The sequence below is a fragment of the Pyrus communis genome, chromosome 1, assembly GCF_963583255.1.
Source record: "Pyrus communis chromosome 1, drPyrComm1.1, whole genome shotgun sequence".
NCBI lineage: Eukaryota > Viridiplantae > Streptophyta > Magnoliopsida > Rosales > Rosaceae > Pyrus > Pyrus communis.
Window position 1 is genome coordinate 38531173 of NC_084803.1, and position 24731 is coordinate 38555903.

General features: G+C 36.2%; 1 protein-coding gene across 2 annotated transcripts; it reads right to left on the bottom strand.

The window, feature by feature from the left end:
• Positions 1-3125: 3125 nt before the first annotated feature.
• LOC137708252 (MADS-box protein AGL24-like) lies at positions 3126-23211 on the bottom strand. Of its 2 annotated transcripts, none has more exons than XM_068447293.1 (9): positions 23061-23211; positions 22551-22743; positions 12433-12511; positions 11749-11810; positions 11550-11649; positions 10535-10576; positions 10322-10363; positions 10023-10198; positions 3126-3392 (listed from the first exon to the last, which is right to left on the bottom strand). In XM_068447293.1, the coding sequence occupies exons 1-9, from the start codon at positions 23194-23196 to the stop codon at positions 3383-3385; spliced, it is 840 nt and encodes a 279-aa protein (XP_068303394.1). In that variant the 5' UTR covers positions 23197-23211; the 3' UTR covers positions 3126-3382. The 2 variants fall into 2 exon arrangements, with proteins under 2 accessions (XP_068303394.1, XP_068303402.1); XM_068447301.1 differs by having other exon boundaries at positions 23042-23188.
• Positions 23212-24731: the final 1520 nt, after the last annotated feature.

The following is a 24731-nucleotide window of genomic DNA, read 5'->3' on the forward strand; positions in this document are numbered from 1 at the left end:
ATTTTAAATATAGTGGATTTGAGGTTCTTCGGGAACTCAACTGTGAGAGCTTCGTTACTATGAAAGTATGTCAATGGGTCAAACTATAAAAATAAATTATTGAATCGTTAATGTCCAAAAGTGATCTTCATGTCAATAATCTTGGATTCATTATCAGATTAATGGACTACAGGTCACTTTTAATTAATTCAATAAATCGGGCCATACGTGGTCGATTGTAAAAGACAAAATAATATTAATATACGGGTTAAAATGATTTAGAATGCTAAAATAATAGCATTTAGGTCGAAAATATTGCCCCAAAAATAATTAGGCTCGGGTTGGGTGCCTTGAGTAAAAGGCAGGGCCCTAAATGGCCGCGAGAGTAGGCTGCATGCCATGGGGTGTGGGAGAAACCCTAGCCGCAGTTGGGTTTCAATTTTGGGCCGAAGGGGAGGGGGCACGGATTCAAGCTTAGCATGTTTGCTGGCTTGTGGGTTAGCATAGGAAGCCCAACCGTAAAGGGCTGGCTGTATATGATGTGGGTCGGGGCAAGAAAAAAAAAAAAAAAAACCCTAGCCAACTGGGCTGGTGGGATAAAGGTTGCGGGCCAGGGCAACAATAATACCCAGCAAGCACAAAAGGCTCGATGATAATTGGGCCATGATAGTGTGGTGGGCTCAGGGCTGCAGGCCTTGTTGAGATAGACCCTAGGCCGAGGTCTGGTTGCTGTGAAGGTTAGATGGGCTTTAGGCCAGCAACCTTGCCAACTGTAGTGCACAGTTGTGGTACGGTGAGTGTGCTGCACCATGTCTAATTTCCCTTTTTTTTTCTCTTTTTTTATTTTCAAAATCCCCTAGGGTTTAGGAAACCCTAAATATGCTTCTAATTTATTTTGTTATACATTGACTCACATATCCCACATAACAGTTTAATTGTGCAATGCATGAAACAAATATATATATATTGTGACAAATATATGAACATATACAATATGTATATCGTAAGGAAAATTTAGACATAAAGAGGTTCATGCATCATGGGAAATGTTTTCATGCTTCATGGACGTTTCAAATATCTTCTTTTAATTTAAGCGTACCTGATTAGCAGAAAACAAAAATAAGCCTTTGAATTTTGTGGATGATAGCCTCCTCCTACGATGCGCCAATTCCTCAGCTTATGGCAAAAGCGTGTTGATAACGTGTTGTAGGCCTATTTGAACATAGAGGGGTTCATGCATCATGGAGAAGATTTTCATGCTTCGTGGACGTTTCAAATATCTTATTTTATTTTAAGTGTACATGATTAGTAGAAAACAAAAATAAGCCTTTGAATTTTGTGGATGATAGCTTCCTCCTACGATGCGCCCATTCCTCAGTTTCTGGCAATAGCGTGTTGATAACGTGTTGTAGGCCTATTTGATTGAATAATCTAGGGTTTAGAGAGAGAGGGGGCCGGCCACAATTAGAGAGAAGAGAGAGTCATTTAATTGTGAGGTGTGTTTGATTCATCCTATTGTGTCTTTATTTATAGTTTAATAAGTAATCTACTTTTAATACGAATATAAGATACATTCCCAGATGCCCTAGTATTTGCATAATCACATTCATATTCTAAATATGACTACAACACTTAATTATTTTTATTTTAATTTAAAAAGAACAAATAATGTGAAGAAAACAGCATCCATGTTTACTCACTGTGGTCTCTCTATACATACAATACGAGTAAACATGCTATTTTGGAGAATCAAGAAATTGCAATCATTTGCAACCTTGATCAAACGTCTAATGGAAGAGCAACAAAGATTTTACGCACGTCTGCAAGCCAAAAAAAGGCATATACCTGGTAATGGGCTGTGTATTTTTTCTTTGGCTTTGTGTCCTTATTTATATACATACAAATTTTTATTCAACTCTACTTTAAGTTTATATATAAAAGGAAAATTAGAATTCCCTACAGTTTTTCTATATCATTTAAATAAAACATTTGTGTTTTTTTTAAATTTGATTAAAGTGTTTTGACCAATAATCATCTATATTTTTTAAAATTAAAATAATTTTTAAATTTATCATTTTATCTGCATGATGTATTTTTTCTTATTTAGTGGAGATATTAGTAATTAAACTATATTTTCTCTTCTTCCAAACAAGTTTTTTCGATCATAGATTTTTTTTTTTTTTTGTTATGTAAACATTTAATATTATTTCTTTTTCCAAATGTTTTTTTCTTTTTCAAATAGTTGGTGATCAACATAAAAGTTCCGTGTAAATTTTTCAATTTTTTTGTGATTTCTTTTTTTTTTTTTTTTTTTTTTTTTGCTGTTTTTTTAAGTATAGTTGTTGACAAATTATCATTAGGTACAATACATTACACATATATTATTTGCAGGTACGCTTGAATTTACAAAAATCATTAATTGGTACGTTTATTTGTAATTTTAGTACGTTTGATTTGATACATATTGTTAATATTGGTACATTATTTTTATTTTGGTACATTTTATTTTGTACACATTGTGTATTAGTATGTTTATATTATTCTCAATCCTATTTTCTTTTAACGTACTAAAAGAAAAACTTATTTCAATACACTTGATTTTGGGGGATTTAAAAATATTTAAAAATATTTTGGAAAGTAAATATCTTAAATCGTAGATAATTATTACTAAATTGTAGCATTATTGGGAAAATAAATTGAATCCAACCAACTTCTTTTTTTTTTTTTTTTTTTTTACACAATTATCTCTAACGGAGAAGAGTGTAATCAAAAGGTTAGATCAAAGGAAATTTGTTACAATATAATGTGCATATAGAACCAAAATTATGACAAAAAAAAAAAAGTTTAATGAAATTACTAAAAGGCATGGATGTGTAATCTAGAAAATTCAATTGTTTATAAAATCACATTCCTAAAATAATTCTATTCGCAAAATGGATGGCATGTACTCATTATTTCATGTGCGGCCATAATGATGTTGAAGAAAACAAGGCAAAATGAAACACAAATGTAAGTTTCGGAGGTTAAATATCAACTATTCAGGTGCACAAATGAGGCTCGAGTTTTGTTTTAGGGGACAAATGATTATTTACGCCTAATTAGAAAGATTCATAATTTAGCTTGTCATGCCCAACCCAAAACTGGACTAGTCTGAATTAGTAGGCATGCATTTAACACACAGATTTAGATACAATACAACTTAATATACAGCAATGTCTGGCTGCATGGAATACACAAATATAGTTTTACATAAAACACACAGTCACACTCACACAGAAATGCCTTCCGATTTGTTTTCGAGTTAAAACACACAAGTCAGTCAAATCTTACAATAACTCGACTTTATTTAGTAGTTATAAGGAAGTACAACTTTCCATCTGTCTCCACTTTTTAACCAGGGAAACTACGGAAGCCTGAAAATACAGAATACGAAACTGATTAGCAATTTCATTGAAGATGTTGAAGAATAAAAGCATACTAGCTGTACAATAATACTTACGAACATCATGAATTTGTGATCTCGTACGAAATCATGCAAGTGATTTTATGCCATATGCTTGAGAACTCGAGAATATGGAATGAATTTTATCGCATATTTTCGATTGAATAACGGTGATCGTCACTCTTTAACAACCTATTAGACTACTAGTTGACATGACATCATGCAGATGATTTACATAAGATAAAATAAATATTTGCAAGTGATGAAGAATTAGTTGTATAATCTTTTACAATATGATGAATTTTTAGACCATCATTAACGCAGTAGGTTGGACGATTCAGATAATAATACTTTCAGAAAAATAAACAATTCTAGTATCGATGGTAATACCACATAATCTGTGCTATCCCCTACCATTTCCCCTGGGTTTTCTCCAAATTTTTTTGCTTTTGGGCGAGGTAAGGAGCCAAACGGACCAAAGAAACATGAGGTGCAGAAAAAAAGGAAATAACAGCAAAAGCCCAGATGAGCACTAGAGCTAATCTATGCACTTACACACCAAAAAAACTGTGCTCATTTTTCCTTCAACGGGAGTATAGCATGATGAACCCCGAGTTACAGCAGCTCCGGATGAAAGGACAGTAAGGGATATTAAGAAAAAGGATTTTCCCGAGGACCAGACTTTGAAACTATTCTTAATTTGGTAAGGGCTTTGACTGACGCGGTAAAAAAACATATTCATGTAAAAATATAATATATAGAAAAAATTGGAATTCAATTATCAGTTTGCAACTAGTCGGTTTTTATTTATTTTGGTACAAACTAGTCAATCCTCCCAAATATTAATTTTCACTTATTAAGTAATCACGGGCTAAAACAAAACAAAAAATCTACAATATCAAATCTATTACGGTCTAGAAGTATTCATCTTCACTTGTAAGTGAGAGATTTTAGGTTCGATTCTCGCCAATGGAGAATTTGAATCATATTATCATGGCTCGCCCCTTATGAAGATTAACCTACTCTCCTATCCCTTTAGTGTAGATAATATCACTAGTTCAAAAAAAAAAAAAAAAAAAAAAAAAAAAAAAGGGCATCGCAATATCATTAGTATATATGAACACAAGCTTCCGCCACAAAGGAGATGGACTATGCTCGATTCAACATTTATTAAGACCTTCCCTAAATGGCTTTTTTTTTTTCTTTTTTTTTTTTCTCTTAAAAGAAAAGGAAATAAAGCTTAAAATTGGTGATGTATAAAATTCGGCCTGATCATGCTGTGAAATGAATCAAGCTTAAGAGAACAAACCATGATAAGTTAACAAACCCTTCGCACTACGGCAGCAAAATATATATATTTATCTCTTCCTAGATGTAAACACGAACTTCTTGCAATAAATGAAAAAAAAAATATACAAAGTAATAATTTATATTAATGTAAGTTTAGGTTACAATCTTTGATACAAAATTTTGATCCTCTAATTCGATCTCCCAAATGCAAATTATATGTGTAGGGTTGTTGATCCGAGGATCGTAGAGAATTGATCTCGAATCCAAGAATGTCATAAGGAGTTGCCTTGTGGCGATGGACAAACTGACACATGTAGTGTTGCTTGATAGTTCTTCACAAGTGTGGCGAAGACTGCAGGGAGCTTTCTGAATCTTTTAAGTGTGTAGAGTTTGTGAGAATTTGAGCATCTAAGTGTGAGGATGCATGTGTGAGAGACACTTTTTCTATCCTGGAGCCTCGTATTTATAGGCTCTCCAAGTCTTGATCTAGTCTTGATTGTGGACTTGATTAGTTGGCAAAAGAATCGAGACTTGATTTGGGTTTGGTTCGTGATTTGACTTCAACAAATAATCTTTGATTTGATCAATAAATCAATCACAATTCATCCTCAATTTGGCATTTTCAGTTGATCTAAATATAAATCAGTTAATTTGTTTGATTTAAATTTAAATTAATTAAAGAATTAATAAAGATAATTCCTTAATTACACTCCACCAAATGTCGACGCGTGACACCTTTGGTGACTCGTTCAGTTTTGATGAGTTCCTTCAAGTCATCAAAAGTTTTTTGCCCCTCGTCCTTGAATTGTGATGGAGCTTCTTTAATGTCTTCTTCGGATACTTCTTCCTTGTCAACGTCTTCGACCGTGACATGGTAGACATCCTATACCACTTCTTCTTCGTCATCCCTTTCGACTCGTTGGTTCGAAGATGGACCAGTATGTGATTGTTGATCATTTCACCTTCAGTTCACCATCTGAACTCAAATATAATGTCAAATGACGTTTCATGCGTGAAGGGATTGCACTACGAATTTCATCGTCTCTGGCTGCTCTTTCCTATAAGGTTATTTTACGACTTCAAGTCTATCCAAGGCTGACCTCCGTGGAGGATAACTAACCACACTTTCATATCAATGAGGGCTAGTCAACCTGTTAAGCACATAAGCTTGGTGGGGTCCAACACAAAAGCTCGAGACTTTGGACCGATCAAGCGATCAAATACCAAAGTTTGTGCAATGGACTTCAACTCTTTATTTTCTTTTCTTTTTATTTAATTGAGATTTTGACAAGTGTGACAAGTGTGAAGCCAAGACTTGCTTTTGTGGGCTTGACTCCGTAATGATGCTCTTTCAACTTCTTCTGGGTTTCGTTGAGGTCGTGTTTCCTTTCTCTAGTGATACTCGTGCTATTCTTTCCAAGTGTCGAAGATGAGGCAAAGTCATATTTAGCCCTTGGATGAGCTTATAAGCGTTGGGGTCGAATCCTTCCTCGGTTCTTGATTGGAAGAAATTTGTGATCCATAACATTTTGCATTGGTCAGACAAAATTCTGTAACTATGGCCTTGAAACACTTGAGTTGTCTAGCTTAGGTACATGTAGGACTGCATCTGCTTTCAAGATCTTTACGTCTTCTTTTTGCAGCTTTCTCGAACTTCCTTGTTTATCTCTTTCTCAGATGAGGATTGCCCATTCCTTCTTCGTGGCATTAGAATTTATCGAAGGATTGGTGCATTTGATCCCATTGAGAATCATCAGCTCTTCTCAGACATTGTGTGCTCTGGCTACTTGTTGCTAGTTTTCTTGAGATCAGACATTGCTTATTTTTCTACCCAGGCATGGCTTTGCCTGTTGATTGAATCTTCATGGGGATAGCCTCATATACCATTTCCCCATCCATGTAAACCTTGGCATCGGGAAAATGTGACTGCTTCGATGAATGACTTACTAAAAGCATGTATCTTCGTCGCTCCACTTCTATTGAACTTTAGACATTGATGCAGGGTTGACGGTACAACTTCATTCTTATGAATCCAAGGTTTCCCTAAGAGTAGATGAAAGATTGATCATGTGAAACAACGTATTCAACTTTAGTTATCCTATTACTATCTTAATCCTGATTATGCCTATTGCCCGCCTTGGTTAAACCTTAGATTGGAAAGCAACTTCAAGATAGTTCGTCCATTGTGATTCCCTGATTTGTTATCGTCGATTTTGGCAGGATGATTATAAATGAACCTCTGTTAATGAGCATGCGGCCTATGTTTTGTTCTCTTACGTACCCTAAAACGAAGAGTGGACAATTGTGTGGTCTCAACCCCCAACAATAGATATTTATCGGTGAAGTTGATGGCAGCACATATAGCTTAACATATATCGCACTCATGAGATCGAAGCTCTAGACGTCCAACCTTGCATGTCTTCAAAGATAAGTGCCGAGATTCATCAAAACTTCCAATAATTCCCTTCGTTCTGCTTCAGGGAGCTACAACACCTCTTCCACACTAAGGTGCAGAGATAAGTCTTCTATTTGTGCAGAAATTTGCTCTTGCTTGTTGGTGGAATGCCATTTGAATATATTTTTCTCCCTCGGTCATGTAACGAATGGTTGTGGTTGAGCTTTGTTGAAAGAACTTTTGGAAAAATATTCATCCAAGACTACGAGAGTTCGTGGCATCTAAACCTTTGGCTCTTCTATACAAGCTAGTTTTCTTGTCCTTGGTGCTACTCTAGTGCAGGTTTTCTCAGTGTTTCGGTGAGAACTTCCCTATCACCATTCTTTCTTTGGTTGAATAGCTTGTAGTTGCATTTTATGCACCTTCCTCACCTTTGGTGAGGTCCATGTCATTGAGATAAGTTGCTTTGTCCATGGTGCCTTTTTTTCATGCGTTAACCACTTTAAGACTTACCTTTGACGACTGCCGCTAGGGCTTGCTTAGCGATATGTAGAAAAGCATATAATCAAAGAACTCGAACACAATGCTTGTAGTGTTTGCCTTTGCCGCTTCCTTAATGTCTGGCTCAATCCCTTCTTCTTAGGTGAGCTTCAAGGATTAATTCCTTAAGGATAAAGCACTTGTTCACCAAATGACTGACGATGTGATGGTACTTAGAGTACTTCGGGTCATTCACTCTCAATTCATTTCTTCCGGTCGTTTATGCTTAGGCAATTCAATCACCTTTTTGTCGAGCAGATCATCCAGCATGGTGACCGACCATAGCTAGGAACAAGTATGTCTTTTCCTTCAGCTCCTTCAAAGTGCAGTTATGTCTCTGTTGGTCACGAAAAGTTTTACTCTGCTTTACTTTTTTTTTCTTGTCTCAAGTAGAGATTTTGAAAGAAATTATGTTGACCGTCATTGCTTCTTTGGTAGGTATCTTTCGAGATTTGTCTATTTTCTGCCCAAAGAATTTGGCTTTACTATAGTCAACGATTGAGTCTTTCCTTCCATGATTAGCGATGCTTAACTCCATGTCATAGGCACGGGAAGCTAGCTCTTGAAGCTCTTGAACATCTTGGGCTTGATGCCTTGGACAATGTAGCGTGATCCCCAATGCGTAACCTTGTACACACATCTTAGGTATCTCTAAAAGCTTGTCCCTGCAATTGAGACTTGGTGAGCACCATCGAATGATGTAATCAACAACCGGCTCTTCATTCCATTGCTTCATATTTGTAAGCTCCATCATGCTGATGAAGAGTGATGTAAAAACAATTCAATCATCTGATCCCAACTATTTATGGTTCAAGCTCTAGGTTTTTGTACCAATCAAATGCATTGCCCTTCAAGGAACAAACACATGTTTCATGTGGTAGTCACCTTCCGTCCCAACGTTGTTGCAAGTTTCGTCAAAATGACCAACGAATTACTTCAGGTTTTTCTTTTCGTCAAACTGCATAGACTTAGGAGGTTGGCAGCATATCGGCATTCACAAGCTATCAATTCGCTTGGTGTATGGTTTGGAATATATTAGTGTATCCCGAGAAGCACCTCCGTATTGTGCTCCGATGGTGTTTGCCATCATGTACTGAAATTGTTGGATGAAAATAGAGCCTATCGATGAAGCCTCGTCATCACGAAATGCCTCATTCTCGCTGGCTTCCTGGTCATGTTGATTCTTCTTTGGGTCAAGGTCAACTGCTTTATCATGCTGCAACTCCAACTTGTTCATGAGCGTAGCAATCTGCATATCCTTCTCTTCGATGGTCCTTGTCAGCTTTGTAATCGCCTCGTTCATCTGTGCAAGCTTTTCTTCACTAAAGGCTATGACGGTAGTCATAACTTGCATAGCCAAAGTATAAAGACTCTCATGCCGATGTCAAGGGTGTCAGCAAAGTCTCATGGCGATCATCGTTGCTTGGCAATCCATAGTACGATCTCGTGCTTGAGTCCGCATCTGAAATCATTGACAACGAACGCACACCTGAATTCTTCAACACCGAAGAACCCCATTCATCGCTTCGGGAAGTCATCTCGTGTGCAAGAGAAGTGAGTGTAGGGTTGTTGATCCGAGAGTCGCAGTGGCTTGATCTCAAACTAAGAATGTCATAAGAATTTGGCTTGTAGTGATGGAGGAACTGGCACATGTGGTAGTGTTTGATGATTCTTCACAAGTGTGGCGAAGACTGCAGAGAGCTTTCTAAATCTTCTAAATGTGTAGAGTATTTGGGAATTTGAGAATCTAAGTGCGAGGATGTATGTGTGAGAGAGATTTTTTTTTTTTTTTTTTCTTTTTGGCCTTGTAGCCCCTTATTTATAAGCTCTCCAAGTCTTTGATTTGGTGTTGATTTTGAACTTCATTAATTGACGAAAGACCGAGACTTGATCCAGATTTGATTCGTGATTTGACTTCATCAAATAGTCTTTTGATTTAATCAAACAATCTTTGATTTAAATCATATAAATCAATCACATTTCATCCTTAATTTGGTATTTTTTTTCTTTTTAAAAAAAATTTTAATTAATTAATTTTTTTTATTTAAATTAAAACTAATTAAAGAATTAATAAAGATAATTTTGTAATCACACTCCGACAAAGATCGATGCGTGACACTTTTGATGACTCATTTGGTTTTGATGAGTCATTTATCATGTGTACTATTTGTGCCACACATGGCGCAAGTCATGTAATCCTTGACATGTTGAAATCTTAATGTGTTTATGAGTATTTATTTCACCGATATAATGTCTACACTAGTATTTTACTAACTCTATTCTTCGCAATCGTATCAACAAATACGCAAAACGCAAAAGCCAAAAGCAGAAGCCAAAATCAAATAGCATATATATTAGCAAGTAAAAGGGCCTCACCCCAGTTTGAGAGACAAGGTGTCGGAGCAGTCATCTTCAAGCGAAAGAGAACCGTTGGAGAAGGTGGTGACATTTGTGGCTGATTCAGATGTCACGCTTTCTTCTCCAATATTATTCAGGTTTTCCAACTCCAGGATGGCCTCCGGTCCGCTATCTCCTCCGGGTAACATCACCATCTGCCATATGCGAAAACAACAAAGAAAACAATCGCCCAGATTTAATTTACTAATTAAGATATCGTTTTTCGTTAAATAAAAAAATATATTGGAGAAATATACTTCTTGGTGGTAGTTGCTTACCTTCTGGCTTAGCTGGTTGTTAGTTTCTATCAGCTCAGCTCCCTGCATATATATTCAATACATGGAAGAGGACAACAAATAAAAAATTCATTGATAATAATTAAATTTAATATATGTTTATTATTTTCTTTTCTGGAAATTCTTGACTATTGTATATATTTGTGATTATTCCATATATAGACACAGACCACAATCATCTATTTAACTACGAACCTTTTTCTCAAGTGCCATAACCTCACCCGTAATCTTTTCTTCCTGAAATGAATGGAAAATTTGGAATTAGATCGATGTTTCTGGATAGACATATATTCCAAAATATGTACGAAAAATAATTACGTTGAGTCCTTACAACCAAAAAAGAGAAAAGGTCAAGTCTTTATTCAAATTGACCAAAGTCTAAAGTTAAAGATATGCACGCAAAAGTAAAGTTCTAAAAAACGAGCTAGTCAGGCTATGTTGGGGGATGGTTAGGCGAGGTTTAGGTAGATTTAAGTATATTTATTATGTATCGTATAAATAAGTACCTATTTATACTTACAAAAACACATAATTATAAATTGCACAATAAAAAGACAGATGAAAATATTGTAACATATTGAAAATATAAAGAACAAGCATATAATGAGTATTTATCCAAATATTCAACAACTCCCTCACAATTTATTAAACAAAAAAAAAATCCAAAATGAAAGTTATTAATTTTCTATCTAAGTAAGAGTTGCGACCTAGACGGGCTAAGCAGGGGGCTTAGGGGGGACGCCTAAGAATTAATCAGGCAGTGGCCAACCGCTAGCGCCTAAGCGGAGATTTTAAGAATAGTGTGCAAAAGAATAGCCAAATTGGAAATTTGTTAACCTTTTGATTAAACACTGATTAAAACAGATATTTACGTGCACAATGTGTTGATCTATTTAAAACAGGTGTTCTCACTCATCGTTGTGAAAAAAAAGTAAATAAATAAATAAAATTTAGAGGAAGAACTGTAGTGTTACTTTTATAGAGTACCAATAACAAATTTCCTATTTAAACAGAATTAAGACATTTGTCTTAAATTCATTGCAACAACCATATTTGAACAAAGACTAATTAAAAAAAAGATCCTCCGAATTATTGCATAATAATACACATTAAACCTCACAATTTGCCCCTCTATCTGAGGGATACCTAGTTTTTAGAAGCCATGACCTGTATTCACTTGTAACAAAATAAATTTGTAGTTAGCACATACCTTAGTTTGAATCACACGGCCAAGGCTTGCTTCCACCAATTTTTCTAACTTCTGTAGTTCATCCAGATCCAAGTCTTCAAGGTCCACACCCTTCATCTGCCTGTTGCATGCCAAACCATTTCAGCACTCTCATCAAATGATCGTACCAGCTTAATTAACCACCATATATCTTACAAGCATATCAATAAATTATAATTACCTCAGCTTGCAACTCTTATCCTCGAGTTCCTTACTCAGCCTGATATTGTTTTCTTTCTCCAACTAATGAAATGGGAAACATATTTACACCGAACCGTCATTACATAATTTAATCTGTCACATGAAAAGCTTATAAACATCAGGCCCAAAAATAAAAAAGAGAAAGGAAAAAAATTGGATGTTTCCGGTTTCTTATGGCAAAAGATGTTTCCTTCATACATTTTCTGAATGTCAAAGTGGAGGAAAGAAAGAAAAAAGGGCGAAAGATGGATTACTGAAACATACTAGAGCATGGATTTACAATATGTAGCAATCTCCAGGTCATTACCAGGCAACCATATTTTGGGACGATTGATTCTTCAGCCAATATATATATGAAACTTTTTTCCGTGAGAAAACCTCAATGATTCGAATTAATACCAACTAATAACACAGCTTAGAACTTGGAAGTCATTACTCAACCCTGCTGCATGCATCTATACAAGTCTAACGCCTATTCATTTTTATTATGTTAAACCAATGATATCTTTCAGATGTCGTAAAAATACATTCCGAAGCTCCAAGTGCAGATAAAATATGTTACATAATTTACATTCACTTGACACAATTACTTGTTATACCATTAAAAATGGAAATTAAAGAGCAATTAGGATGGGAAAAAGAAAACCAATTTGAACTCAATTACCAGTAGCTGATGAAGCGTGGGTTGATCCGATTTTTCCCCACCGACATGTGAATTGTACCTTGCAATCACATCCTTGGTGCTTCACAACATAAAAGGATAAATATAATTAGCATGTTTCATTATTATTTATAAATTTTTAGACAGAGAAAACTCAATTCAACAAAAGAAAATAGACAAAAAGATAAATTAATACACGTGACTAAGCATAGATAAAATAACAATAGAAGAAGAAAAAAATGCAACACAATTTCCATATTTTCTGGTTTCCAATAAGCCCAATAAATTCGTACATGCATGCTATATTAGGCTTTGTACGAAATTGTTACTTAATCTGTTTTTTTCTGGTTTTTTTATTTTTTTTTCAAATAGAAAAAGTAATTTAAAAAATGATACTGAAATCAACCACTTTGAACATGCATGCAAACATAATAACTTCTAAAATAAAATACGGCAAAAATAACTTGTAAAATAAAATAGCCAAAACATCATGCACAGTGACATGCAGAACTAATTTATCACGCAGAAAACAAAAAAAATCAGAAGAACCAATTGTTGAGAATGAGTCTCACATTAATGAGAGGAAGGACCTTGTTTAGGCTTATAAGTAAGTTGGGCTACTTCTCATATAGTCAATTGGTTTAATGGTGGAATCTCAACTTTCTTCATGGTATCAAAGCAGGTTGTTCCACGTGTGAAGCCAAACGGCCACACGCGCTCTACACCACCCCATTGTGTTGTCCACATATTAGGCTTGAAAATTCACCGCATGTGAGGGGTGTGTTGAGAATGAGTCTTACATTGATGGGAGGAGGAACCTTGCATGGACTTATAAGTAAGTTAGGCTACTTCCTATATAGCCGATTGGTTTTATAGTGAATCCTCAACTTTGTTCACCAATTAATCCAAATTAGGAGTATCAAGATTAACCAGCCTCAACAACTATCACTTTGGAGATATTTGGTTCTAGTCTGTTGCAAACCAACCAGCCAAAAGGCCCAAAACATTAGCGCACCTTCAGTATAGGAAGACCTCCCTGGGCAATAGACAACTCAATCCCCTTAAATTAACAATAACTACCTGCAATGAACCACAATTGCACAAGTTCATCTTCATTCCTAAATTAAATAGCTCAAACAATTCGTATTAAAATATTAGTATTTTTATTTTATAAAATAATACAAATAACTTTATTGTTAATCTCAAATAATTATAAAAAATTAGTTGAATGTATTTGAAAATATTGAAATGTAGTGTAAAATGAAAGAAATGGTTACGTGTATTGTAATTTTATAAAAAAAAAATATATATATATATTTATATATAATTTTTTATATTTTTAAATAGTTTTTTTACAATTTTCAATCATTTTTATAATTTTTTAATAATTTAAATTATAGCTGACGTCAACCTTACGACACATAGGCAGGGCACTGGGCTAGGTGATTATTGCTTAACTTCTCCATCAGGCTCGCCTTGGGTTCAATTGCTTAAGTGGCTGAAGTGTTTTGGGAAGGCAAGGAGAGAGGATTGGGTTGTCAATCCCCAAGTTAATAAACAACAGTGGAGTTGCTCTTTAGAGCAAGTCCAATAAGGCATGGGACACCTAGGCATTTGGGTTGAATTGCTGTAACCCAAGAAATTCAATTCCACGAGTCCCCAAAGGGGAGGGCAATTAGACCGAGGCCTTTTCTTCGTTAAACTGCTTAGAATTGTCCGAAGCGCATCCTGAATAAGCTTGGGCATGTTTTTTGCCAACTCATACAAAAGAGAGGCGAAATAGCTACTGCCTTGCCCCTGAGGCTGCCTGAGGCACATTTTTAAAACACTAATTAAAATTAATTATGTTTGTTAAAATGCTATGCTTTTTCCTTGTATTTGAAATAAAGGGTTATTATACAAAATGGTCCCTAAAATTTGCATGAACAATAAAAATGGTCCCTGAGATTGTCCACCATCCATGATTTTGGTCTTTCCGTTAAAAACTCATTGGGCAATTTTCAAAGCTTTGTAACTTAATCAATTATTAACCAAATTTGACTCACAATATATCAAAATGAAAATAAGAAAGTGTAGAATACGATTATATCTATTTGGAAGCCCAATGATTGCCGGAGATGGCTGGAAAATAGCCTGAAAGGTGACTGGTCCGCGGGAAAACTGGAAAACTCGCCTGAAACTGGGTAGACTTTAAACGTTCATAACTTCTTCAATACTCAACGAAATCCAGTGATTCAAAAACAAAAATCATACTTCTCGACGAGACAAAGAGAATGGTATCTTTTTTTTTATTGCTAACTTGACGTGGTTTGCCTGGAAAACTGCTCGAAAGTGGCTAACTCGATAATGGTTAGCCACTTTTGAGCCGTTGTCCGACCAAACCACGTCAAGTTAGCCTTCGAAAAATGTACCATTCTCTTCATCTCGTCGAGAAGTATTATTTTTGTTCTTGAATCACTCGATTTCGTTGAGTATTGAATAAGTTATGAACGTTTAAAGTTTACCTAGTTTCCAGCGAGTTTTCCAGTTTTCCCGCGACCAGTCACCTTTCAAACTATTGTCCGGCCATCTCCGGCAACCATTGGGCTTCCAAATAGGTATAATTTTATTCTACACTTTCCTATCTTCATTTTGATATATTATGGGTCGAATTTGGTTAAGAAATAATTGAGTTACAAAGCTTTGAAAATTGCCCAAAATCGTTTTTAACAGAATGACTAAAACCATGGATGGTGGACAATCTCAGGAACCATTTCTATTGATTTTCAATCTCAAGGACCAGTTCTATTGATCATGCAAATCTCAGAGACCATTTTGTATAATAACTCGGAAATAAATTATTGGAATTAGACTTTATTTGAGAAATAATGAGGTATAGAGGATAAGGCCAATAAAACATAAAGAAAAAAAATACAAAATTACGCAAAGTCAATTACTATTTATGGTGGATAATTAAAGTAATTTCATTGCCCTTACTCGACCGTTGCCTTCCTAAAACGGGTGAACTAACTCTTATACCAAAAGTTTTTGGAGGCCCTTTTGCTTGGTCTGGATGCCCATTTCAAAATGTCACGTCGAAATATTATATATGAAATCATGAAAAGGCAAAACCAACGTTGGGGATAGAGGCAAATTATCTGCCCTCCTGTTTGGATGCCCTTCCTATCCCCTCCTATTTTGTGCGGTCACAGTTAAGCCACGTCAACATTTTATATTAATTTTTTTTATAGAAAGAATAAGACAAAAAGCAATAGGAATAAAAAATATTGACGTGGCTTAACCGTGACAACACAAATAGAAGGGGATGGGAAGGGTACCCAAACAAGAGGGCAGACAATCTGCCTCTATTGGGGACTATCAAGTTAAACAAAAAGTTGGCCTAAAAAGACTAGAAGTACCTAAGATCAACTTGGACATCGTTGCAAATATGCGTTAATTATTATATTTGCTATAGGCACTTTTTGGTGGGTTGCTTAGGCATCTTCAACCAAAGGATCCAGAGGGCCAGAGAGTCAAAAATAACCTTAAAATCATCTCCAACCGAGAGTTAGGCCAAAGGGCTCGTGGACCCTACTGGACAAAAAAGGGCCAAAGGGCCAACCAGACGGCCCCGGACCGGGCTAAAAAATTTAAATCTCAACGGCGAGCAAATCTTTTATTTATTTATTTATTTTTTTTACTTTTTTTTTTTTTGGGCCAAAAATTTAAAAATAATATTTAATTAAGGCCCAAAAATGTGATTGGTTCTATGTGGGGATGTTTTTATAAGCATGTTTGATTGCTCAAACCTTTCCCACAGCCGATGTGGGACAAATATAATGGGTGCCACATATGCAAGCTTTTGCTTGCTCAATTCTCTCTAGATGTGGGACAAATATAATGGGTGCCCTAAATATAAGCTTCCTATTAGAGATGGTAAATTTGCATTTAATTGAAGTTGTAGTTTCTAAATTTAAATAATATGAACCTATGACCTTTTGGCCCTCGGTTGAAGATAGTTTTTTGTGACAGGATTAAAACAAGTCCTATAGCCCTTTGGTCCTTAGTTGGAGATGGTAAGAAATATGACCTTGCATTATTCATTAAAATATTAATTTCTTGGAGAGCCAGAGGACTAAAATGAACCCTCTGGGCAACCTTCGGTTAGAGATGGCCTTAATTACCCATCTTTTTTTTTTTTTTTTTTTTTTTTTTTTTTTTTTTTTGAGGTGAAGTTTACCTATCTTGAATTTGTCAATGAAATGTACACCTTTTTTTTTTAATGGGAATTGTTATTAGCACTCCAAAAATCTCATTTGGCACTCCAAACTTTCTATAATTAGAAAGAAAAATAAACTTATGAGGAATATAGAAATATTTTTAGAGTGTTAATAAAAATTCCCTTTTAAAAAAAAAAAAAAAATTTCTGTATGTCTTAAATTACATGAATTTTTTAAAATTTTGAGATACAATACACTTACCGTGCATACTTTTAATATTTAGTACTCATTATCTACACATTTTTAATAATACATATAACATTCACATATCCTATACATATACAGAATAATTAATATTAAAAAAAATAACTAAATTTAAAGATTTAGAAAAATAGCCAAAGTTGTCAAAATATTTTTATGCTCGCAAATGGTTATGAAAAGATTAACGAAGATACACATTTGACATCAAAACTTAGGAACCTTGAACAATGTTTAAAACCTACACTTATAAACCTTTAATATTGTAATATTTTGTATTTAAATGAAAAAGAATGCAAGCCTCAATCGCTTAGTATTTCTTTTTTTTTTTTTTAGGTGAAGTAAATTTATGCTTATTATTGTTTTTTATCAAGGGTGCTTCTTATTTGGAGTATATAGTAGTTTCATAACTTTTTTATTTTGCTCTAACATAACAAGAGTTACAAGAGTGGATACAAAAATGGTGGAGAGTTGATAAGTAACCAACAACATTTAGGGAGGATTTTAGGCTATAGGTCACAAGTATTAGCCATATAAATGTTCTTATTTATCAAACTAAAAGCTTTAGAAACTTTTTCTTCTTTAAAACTTCATCTTTATGTTTTAGTATGAACAAGGAAAGTAGTCAAGCATAAAAAACCACTTAAACAATACCCCATGCATGATCAATGTGAGATAAGTTTCAAACAATTGCTTACTTTATCCACAGTTGTTTTTTGGTTGCAGTTCTTACACCAAATAAGGCAAGAAGTTTCATTTCACTAGGTAACATTCTTGTTTGACACTCTAAATTCTTATGAATATATTTGTTACAACAATAACAACAAAACCTTTTCCCCACTAAGTGGGGTCGGCTATGTGAATCCTAGAACGTCATTACTCTCGGTTATGTGTCGCGTCTTCCGTTAGATCCAAGTACTCTAAGTATTTTCTTAGAGTCTCTTTCAAAGTCCTTCTAGGTCTTCTTCTACCCCTTCGACCCTGAACCTCTGTCCCGTAATTGCATCTTCTAACAGGAGCGTCAATAAGCCTTCGTTTCACATGTCCAAACCACCAAAACCGATTTTCTCTCATCTTTCCTTCAATTTCGGCTACTCCTTTACCTCGGATATCCTCATTCCTAATATTATCATTTCTCGTGCGCCCATACATCCAACGAAGCATTCTCATCTCCGCTACACCTATTTTATGTACGTGTTGATGCTTCACCGCCCAACATTCCATGCCATAAAGCATTGCCGGTCTTATTGCCGTCCTATAAAAAATTTCCTTGAGCTTCAGTGGCATACGACGGTCACACAACACGCCGGATGCACTCTTCCACTTCATCCATCGAACTTGTATTCTATGTTTGAGGTCTCCATTCAATTCTCCGTTCTTTTGCAAGATAGATCCTAGGTAGCAAAAGTGGTCGCTCTTTGGTACTTCCTAATCTCCAATCTTCACCCCTAACTCATTTAAGCCTCCGTTTGCACTGAACTTGCACTCCATATACTATGTCTTTGGCCGACTTAGACGAAGACCTTTAGATTCCAACACTTCTCTCCAAAGGTTAAGCTTCGCATTTACTCATTCCTGAGTATCATCTATCAACACTATATTGTCTGTGAAAAGCATACATCAAGGAATATCATCTTGAATATGTCCAGTTAACTCATCCATTACCAATGCAAAAAAATTAAGGACTTAAAGATGAGCCTTGATGTAACCCTACAGTTATGAGGAAACTTTCGGTTTGTCCTTCATGAGTTCTTACGACAGTCCTTCCTCCATCATACATATCCTTTATAACTTGGATGTATGCTACTCGTACTCCCTTCTTCTCTAAAATCCTCCAAAGAATGTCTCTTAAGACCCTATCATACGGTTTTTTCCAAATCTATAAAGACTATGTGCAAATCTTTTTACATATCCTTATATCTTTCCATCAATCTTCGTAAGAAATAGATTGCTCCATGGTTGAGCGCCCCTGGCATGAACCTAAATTGGTTGTTTGAGACTCGTGTCTCTTACCTCAGTCTATGCTCAATTACTCTTTCCCATAACTTCATTGTATGACTCATTAACTTAATACCCCTATAGTTCAAGCAACTTTGTACGTGACCCTTATTCTTGTAGATAGGCACCAAAGTGCTATTTCGCCACTCATTTGGCATCTTCTTCGTTTTCAAAATCCTATTGAAAAGGTCTGTGAGCCATGTTATACCTGTCTTTCCCAAAACTTTCCATACTTCGATCAATATATCATCTGGGCCCACTGCTTTTCTATGCTTCATCTTTTTTCAAAGCTACAACCACTTCTTCCTCCCTAATTCGGCAGTAAAATGTCTAGTTTCTACATTCTTCTAATTTACTCAACTCCCCCAAAGAGGTACTATTTTCATGTCCTTCATTGAAAAGATTATGAAAACACCCTCTCCATCTATCTTTGATCGCGTTTTCTATAGCAAGAACCTTTCTATTCTTATCCTTGATGCACCTCACTTGGTTTAGGTCCCTTGTCTTCTTTTCCTTTACTCTAGCTAGTTTACAGATATCCAACTCTCCTTCTTTGGTATCTTGTTGCTTATACATATCGTCAAAAGCGGCTAGCTTAGCGTCTCTCACAGCTTTGTTCACCTCCTTCTTCGTTATTCTATACCTTTCACCGTTTTCTTCAGTCCTATCCTTGTATAAGGTTTTACAACATTCCTTCTTAGCCTTAACCTTTCCATGTACCTCCTCCTTCCACCACCAAGATTCCTTTTGGTGTGGAGAAAAGCCCTTGGACTCTCCTAATACCCTTTTTGCTACTTTTCGGATACTACTAGTCATGGAATCCCACATTTGGCTAGCTTATCCCTCTATATTCCAAACGTATTGGGTGATTACTTTCTCTTTGAAAATGGCTTGTTTTTCTCCTTTTAGATTCTACCATCTAGTCCTTGGGCACTTCAAGGTCTTGTTCTTTTTTCTCTCTTTGGATATGTACATTCATCACCAACAAGCGATGTTGATTGGCCAAGCTCCCTCCCAGTATAACTTTGCAATCCTTATAGGTTATATTTGATAAGTTTTACTAATTATTTTAATCATACTACATACAATCTTTTACTAAATCTCTTCCATAGATCTACTCAATGACTTGGAACTTCATATTAATTAGTTTCAAGCAATCATAAGGAGATAGGAAATAATTGTGATATATAAGATCATTCATATCAAGTAACAATACGAAGAAATGAAAAAATTGTCTACTAACAACAAAGTTGCCTAGTCACAATGATATGTCATAGTCACTTACCTTATTGATCTCAAACACTTCTTCACAAAGAAGACTAGAGAACTTCAAGCGCATAGAGAACTTCAAGATCTCATTGTTGAATACAATTCCTTAAAATAGAGGCTAATGGGCACCCTAATACCCCTAAAAGTTAAACAAGGAACATGCAACAAACAAGCCTCGACGAGATCTTAGAGGATGGGGTCGGAGCTTCGTACTCTAGCCAACCTGTGTCATTTCTCATTCAATCGTAGAAAAAGTTAAAATTGACCTTTAATCCACACAACAGACCACCATAGGCATGAAGTCCACAAATGTGGTAAGGGTGCGGATGAACAACAACAACAATCTGAGGCAAAGAGGAAGCATAAATTGAAAAATCTACAGATAAGGGGTGAAAGAAGAGAAAGAGACAAAATATATGGTGTTAGGGGGTGGGGTTAGAGAAGAAGATGGAGTGGGTGTTGCAAGGATGAAAGAAAGAAGTGGAGGAAGAACAGAAACAAGAACAAACCACAAAATGGGCATAGCACCCAAATCTAAGACACCAGCTCAAAACAACTGAGACAAAAACTTAGAAAACTAAGACAAGAGCTCATAAGGTTGTAGATCAAAGGGGTTGGGAGGAGCAAAAGCTTTGATGTCCCATTTCACAACTAATCAACAATGAGAACAACAGTAACTCAACTCAGGTTTACCAACGGTGACCCATCTTAGTCAAGTTAACGTGGATGATCAGCTTATCACTCCATATGGCATGGCTATCAACAAAAGGGAATGAGGCCAACTCATCTTGGTTCATAGGTGGTGATGACCACAGCCTAGTCAAGTTGATTGATTTCGATGATGTCCCCTTTTCCAATCGTTCATCACAGTTAACTAAGGCAATGAGGTCAGCTCGAATTGCCGATGGTGGACCCTTTGGTGGCGTAAAAAAGCCCTTTTATACGTGGGAGTATGTTGGCCCTAATACGTGACGACTCCTTATTGATGTATTCAATCGGAAAGTTATAGGTAAAGAATGCCAAGTAGTAAAAATAGGAAGATCTAGATGACAAAAAGCTTATTCACACTCTAGCAAATAGATGTATCAACTGCTTAGAAGCTAGCTTCAGAAGAATTTTCTTCTGATGCAATAGACAAGTTAATAGACACCACCCTACAATAAGAGCATCTTTTCTGTGCACGCTCACTGATTCCCTACAACAAGAGCCTCTTTTCTATGCACGCTCACATATTGATATACTAAAATCCTATTTAACACAGTCTAGGTTAAAGGAGCCACTTTGTAGAGACTTTTACTTTTTTAATTAAAACGAAGCACAACTTCATCTATATTCTTATTCCACAATTACATTTCTACATATTAATCTTTGCAAGTATAGTCAAGTTCGTCCATTATTTCATGCATGCATATGAAAAAACAGGTTATGGCCATAGCTGCACCATTCATGCCCTACTTGACGCATGCATACAGATTCCTTCTGAAAGGATCTTCAAGGCTTCTATATGATGAATTCCCAAAGTTTTCACCATATCACTTTACTCCTAGTAAGAAAAATCCAAAGCATATATAATTGATGTTCGTGGTTTAAGTCTTTCGCAAATTCACCGTATTCATTTACAGGTATTTTAATTTAGGTGGGGAGAATGGACAACTATTGGAACATAACCCAACATCAGGTGTTGAAGTTGGCATAGATACACCGTGTATCCAATTAAAAGACTATATCCTTCTTTTAATAAAGCCCAATAATATTTTAGATATTATTATCTACAACCAATTTGTGAGAGGTGACTCTTATATATACAGAGTTCACTAGATAAACTATGAAACTGTAAAATTTTAATAAGATTACATAATTCACTAGACAAGTTACTCTTAAGTTTACAGAGTTCTGCACGGCAGACCCGATTAATTGTTATTAGCATGAAAAGCAGAGCAGTCAGCATCACCAAGTAATTAACATATTGAAAGCACGTAAAACTAATAAATTGTTTCTCAAACTTGGACACCAAATTAGAAGTTGTCAAAATCAAAAGTACACCTCAGTTTCCTGAACTAGAATATTCTAGATAGCATTGCTTTTTCCTCTCCCTCTCTCTCTGTGAAATCTTTTGGTTTCTCTAGCCTTTCTTCTGTACCTCATCTAGCGTAATCTTTCCGTGCATCATTACTTGCACGGCTTATCTACACACGCGCGCGCACACATATATATGTATATATAATAATAAATATATATAATTTTTTGACCCAGATGACTGAATCTCTCTCTCTCTCTCTCTCTCTCACACACACAGAGAGAAAGAGAGACAAGTCAAGTTATGTACTTGGTTATATATTTGTTCAAGTTAGGAAAATTCGAAAGAACTGATAAGGCGGTGGGGTGTTTTATTGGTACCTGGAGCTTGAGAAATCAAAGAGCTTGCCAGTTTGAGAAAATATGATAACAGCAACTTCAGATTCACACAGAATCGACAGCTCTCCAGCTTTCTTGAAAATCCCCCTTCTCCTCTTTGAGAAGGTCACCTGCCTTGCCGGCAAGTAGTCGATCTTTCTGATCTTGATCTTCATCTTCTCTTTCTTCCTACCCCCTTCAGAAACAATAATTCAAATAAAATAAAATAAATCAATCACTTTAAATTTCCACATATACATATAAATGTTTCACAAACTACAGTATATTTTCTGGGTTTCTGATAATTTTAAGATTATTGACCTCAGACCCTAACATATCTCAGCTCTAAATAAGTAAAATAAAACACAGATCAACCCACCAACCACAATCAACTGCCAGACAAGCCTAGAGTTTTTAGTATTCACCATTAATAGAAGGAAAAAAAAAAAAAAAAAAAGAAGGAAAAACATAGATAAACTAAGTACTGGGTTCACCTCTGGTTCTCTTGTTTACCTTCGTTGAGGGGTTTTAGGTCTGAACTGGAAATTTTCGGAGCAATTTTGGAAAGAGGAGAAGACTGAGGAGAGAGAGAGAGAGTTGGAGCTGCAGGCTGTTCAAGAAAGGAAAGGTCCCTAAATGAATTTCCCATTTATGGAAGACCTTGGATAAATCTTTTATTAATATCCGCTGTTTGTTGCTTTTTCTATTTTTAGATATTTTGGATATTTTGTTGGGCAAATAAGGCAAGAAACATGGAACGTCAATCAACGGTGATCGATGCGGTTGGTGTGATGAATGCTATCCCACCGTTTATTGTCGGTTTAGCCTATTTCTTTTTACGTGTCCCACTTTTTTGAGAGATGCTAGCATCACTTGCTAGTTGCTAAAGCTGCTTCTTCCTCAGTCGATGCTTGTGCAGTTGACACGTAACAGGTGGCTGGTAGAAGGAAAAGAAATGGGGCGGTGGAGGGAATGGAGATATAGTATCGAACCGGAAAATAACTGATCGATTTGGTTTTTTTTTTTTTTTTCAGTTTACTTTGGTACGGTGCAAAACCGAACCGGTTTTCCAGTTATACGGTACGGTGTTTATCCGAGTTCACGTGGAGTCGGCCACACCTGATGGATTTGACTTCCACAGCCCCCCACCCACCCTCTCTTCAACCACTCGATCTCTCTCAGACTTACTATTCTCGGTCTGTCAAACCCTCTCCAATCTCTCTCAGACTCGATCTCTCGCTGCTGTCCATCTCCTCTCCAATCTCTCTCGATCGTCGTTCCTCCACCATCAACCATCAACCATCAACCATCAACCAACAACCAGCAACCAGTCCCCCATATTTCCAATTTCCCAATCTCTTTCTCAGTCTTTCACTCTCGAATGTCGGACGGACAAACAAACTGTCCTGTGCGTGTATGTGTGTGTGTGTGTGTGTGAAATTGGTTTGTGAGGCGTGGGAACTCTGGGTGTATGTATGTATACTGTGGGTGTGTGTGTGTGAACTTGGTATGTGAGGCGTGGGAACTCTGGGTGTATGTATGTATACTGTGGGTGTGTGTGTGTGTGTGTGCGTGAAATTGGTTTCCAATTTCCCAGTCTCTTTAATTGGTCTGTGAGGCGTGGGAACTCTGGGTGTATGTATGTATACTGTGGGTGTGTGTGTGTGCGCGTGTGTGTGTGTGAACTTGGTTTGTGAGGCGTGGGAACTCTGGGTGTATGTATGTATACTGTGGGTGTGTGTGTGTGTGTGCGTGAAATTGGTTTCCAATTTCCCAGTCTCTTTAATTGGTCTGTGAGGCGTGGGAACTCTGGGTGTATGTATGTATATTGTGGGTGTGTGTGTGTGCGCGTGTGTGTGTGTGAACTTGGTTTGTGAAGCGTGGGAACTCTGGGTGTATGTATGTATACTGTGGGTGTGTGTGTGTGTGTGCGTGAAATTGGTTTCCAATTTCCCAGTCTCTTTCTCAGCCTTTCACTCTCGAATGTCGGACGGACAGACAAACCGTCCTGTGCGTGTATGTGTGTGTGTGTGTGTGTGTGTGTGTGTGTGTGTGTGAAATTGGTTTGTGAGGCGTGGGAACTCTGGGTGTATGTATGTATACTGTGGGTGTGTGTATGTACGTATGTACTGTGTTTATGTACTGTGGGTGTATGTATGTATTCTCCAATCTCTCTAATCATTA

What these genes read in the sequence shown, in the direction of transcription:
- LOC137708252 (XM_068447293.1), bottom strand. Translation starts at nt 23,196, where the DNA reads ATGGGAAATTCATTTAGGGACCTTTCCTTTCTTGAACAGCCTGCAGCT. An exon ending in TTTGATTTCTCAAGCTCCAG is followed by an intron (nt 12,512 to 22,550) that starts GTACCAATAAAA and finishes TATGTTGTGAAG; the next exon opens with CACCAAGGATGTGATTGCAA. An exon ending in TTATGGCACTTGAGAAAAAG is followed by an intron (nt 10,364 to 10,534) that starts GTTCGTAGTTAA and finishes ATATATATGCAG; the next exon opens with GGAGCTGAGCTGATAGAAAC.